Genomic DNA, 1,026 nt, shown 5'->3' with positions numbered 1-1,026 from the left:
AGTGATTCAGTATTAAAAGCACACATTAAGACAACAGAGGTAAATATATATAATAAAAAAAGAGAAAGGCAGAATCTGTGTGGGATTGTTGTCAAGTGTTAAAGAAATCATAACACCCATGAATATGATCTTATTAACAGCTAAATGCAATTTCACCATCTGTGGATTCTTGCAACTTGTCTGTGACAGTCTTTAAGTTCTCCTGGGCGCGTAGGTTTGGGGCTGCTGTCTTGTACAGAGCATCTTCCTGGGATGCTATTAGCTGCAGTAGGAATCTAAGGTGGGCCCCGACTTCTTTATCAGTTTGCAGAGCCTATTATTGGCAAAGAACAACAGTGATTGTCATGCCTTTTACATCCAGATTGCTAAGGCAAGGCACACATGCAGGGCCCTTCACCATCTGGCCCTACCAGCTCCCTCGGCGCACCACCCTCCCTGAAGCCCTCTCTGAGCCTGGAGCTGCAGTCGCACCACAGTGTTTCTAGCTTCCTGAGTCGGCTGTGTTGAGTCGGATGTGCTCTTTTATGGCTCTAGTGTTGTATATGCTACTCTCTTGGAGTGCACTTTTCCTTCTTATTTGTTAATCTGGCTAAAAAGCACCAATTTGTATATCGCCTTTATTTACTCTTTTGTTAAAAATATTGACCATCTTCTATGTATTAGACATTGAGGATTCAATGATGGAAACTGTCATCTTTGCCTTTAAAGGGCTCTCAGTGTAGTCAGAAATATAAACTGTCACTTACAACAGGGTGAAAAGACCACTAACAGGGCAAGCATAGGGACTATGGGGCAGAGAGAGATCCAGCCCAGCTAGAGCAGGTAACAGCCTGAAACCTGAATGGTGAATAGAACAAACTCAAGGGAGGAGAGAAGAGAAAGTGTGTCGCCTGCCCTTCCAGGAAAACTTTCTTCACCTCGCAAAGAGGGTTAATTAATACATGGTAAAGGTGACATTTTAATTGACTGGGAAGAGAATATTTGAAAAATGCGGGTGAGTAAATTAGGTAACTTGGGCCCTTTTAA

The 1,026-nt window shown here is 42.8% G+C and overlaps 1 protein-coding gene across 1 annotated transcript in view; it reads right to left on the bottom strand.

Annotated features, from left to right (window-relative positions):
- Positions 1–1,026, bottom strand: part of LOC103605337 (structural maintenance of chromosomes protein 1B-like) — a gene marked incomplete at its 3' end in the record, with an annotated part of 77,726 nt that overhangs the window by 7,517 nt on the left and 69,183 nt on the right. The window contains 1 exon segment of the mRNA XM_008589907.1: positions 157–313. Coding sequence (XP_008588129.1) covers positions 157–313 — 157 coding nt within the window.

The sequence above is a fragment of the Galeopterus variegatus genome, unplaced genomic scaffold, assembly GCF_000696425.1.
Source record: "Galeopterus variegatus unplaced genomic scaffold, G_variegatus-3.0.2 Scaffold5748, whole genome shotgun sequence".
NCBI lineage: Eukaryota > Metazoa > Chordata > Mammalia > Dermoptera > Cynocephalidae > Galeopterus > Galeopterus variegatus.
The sequence above is the reverse complement of the archived record's forward strand: the minus strand, read 5'-3'. Positions and strand labels throughout refer to the sequence as shown.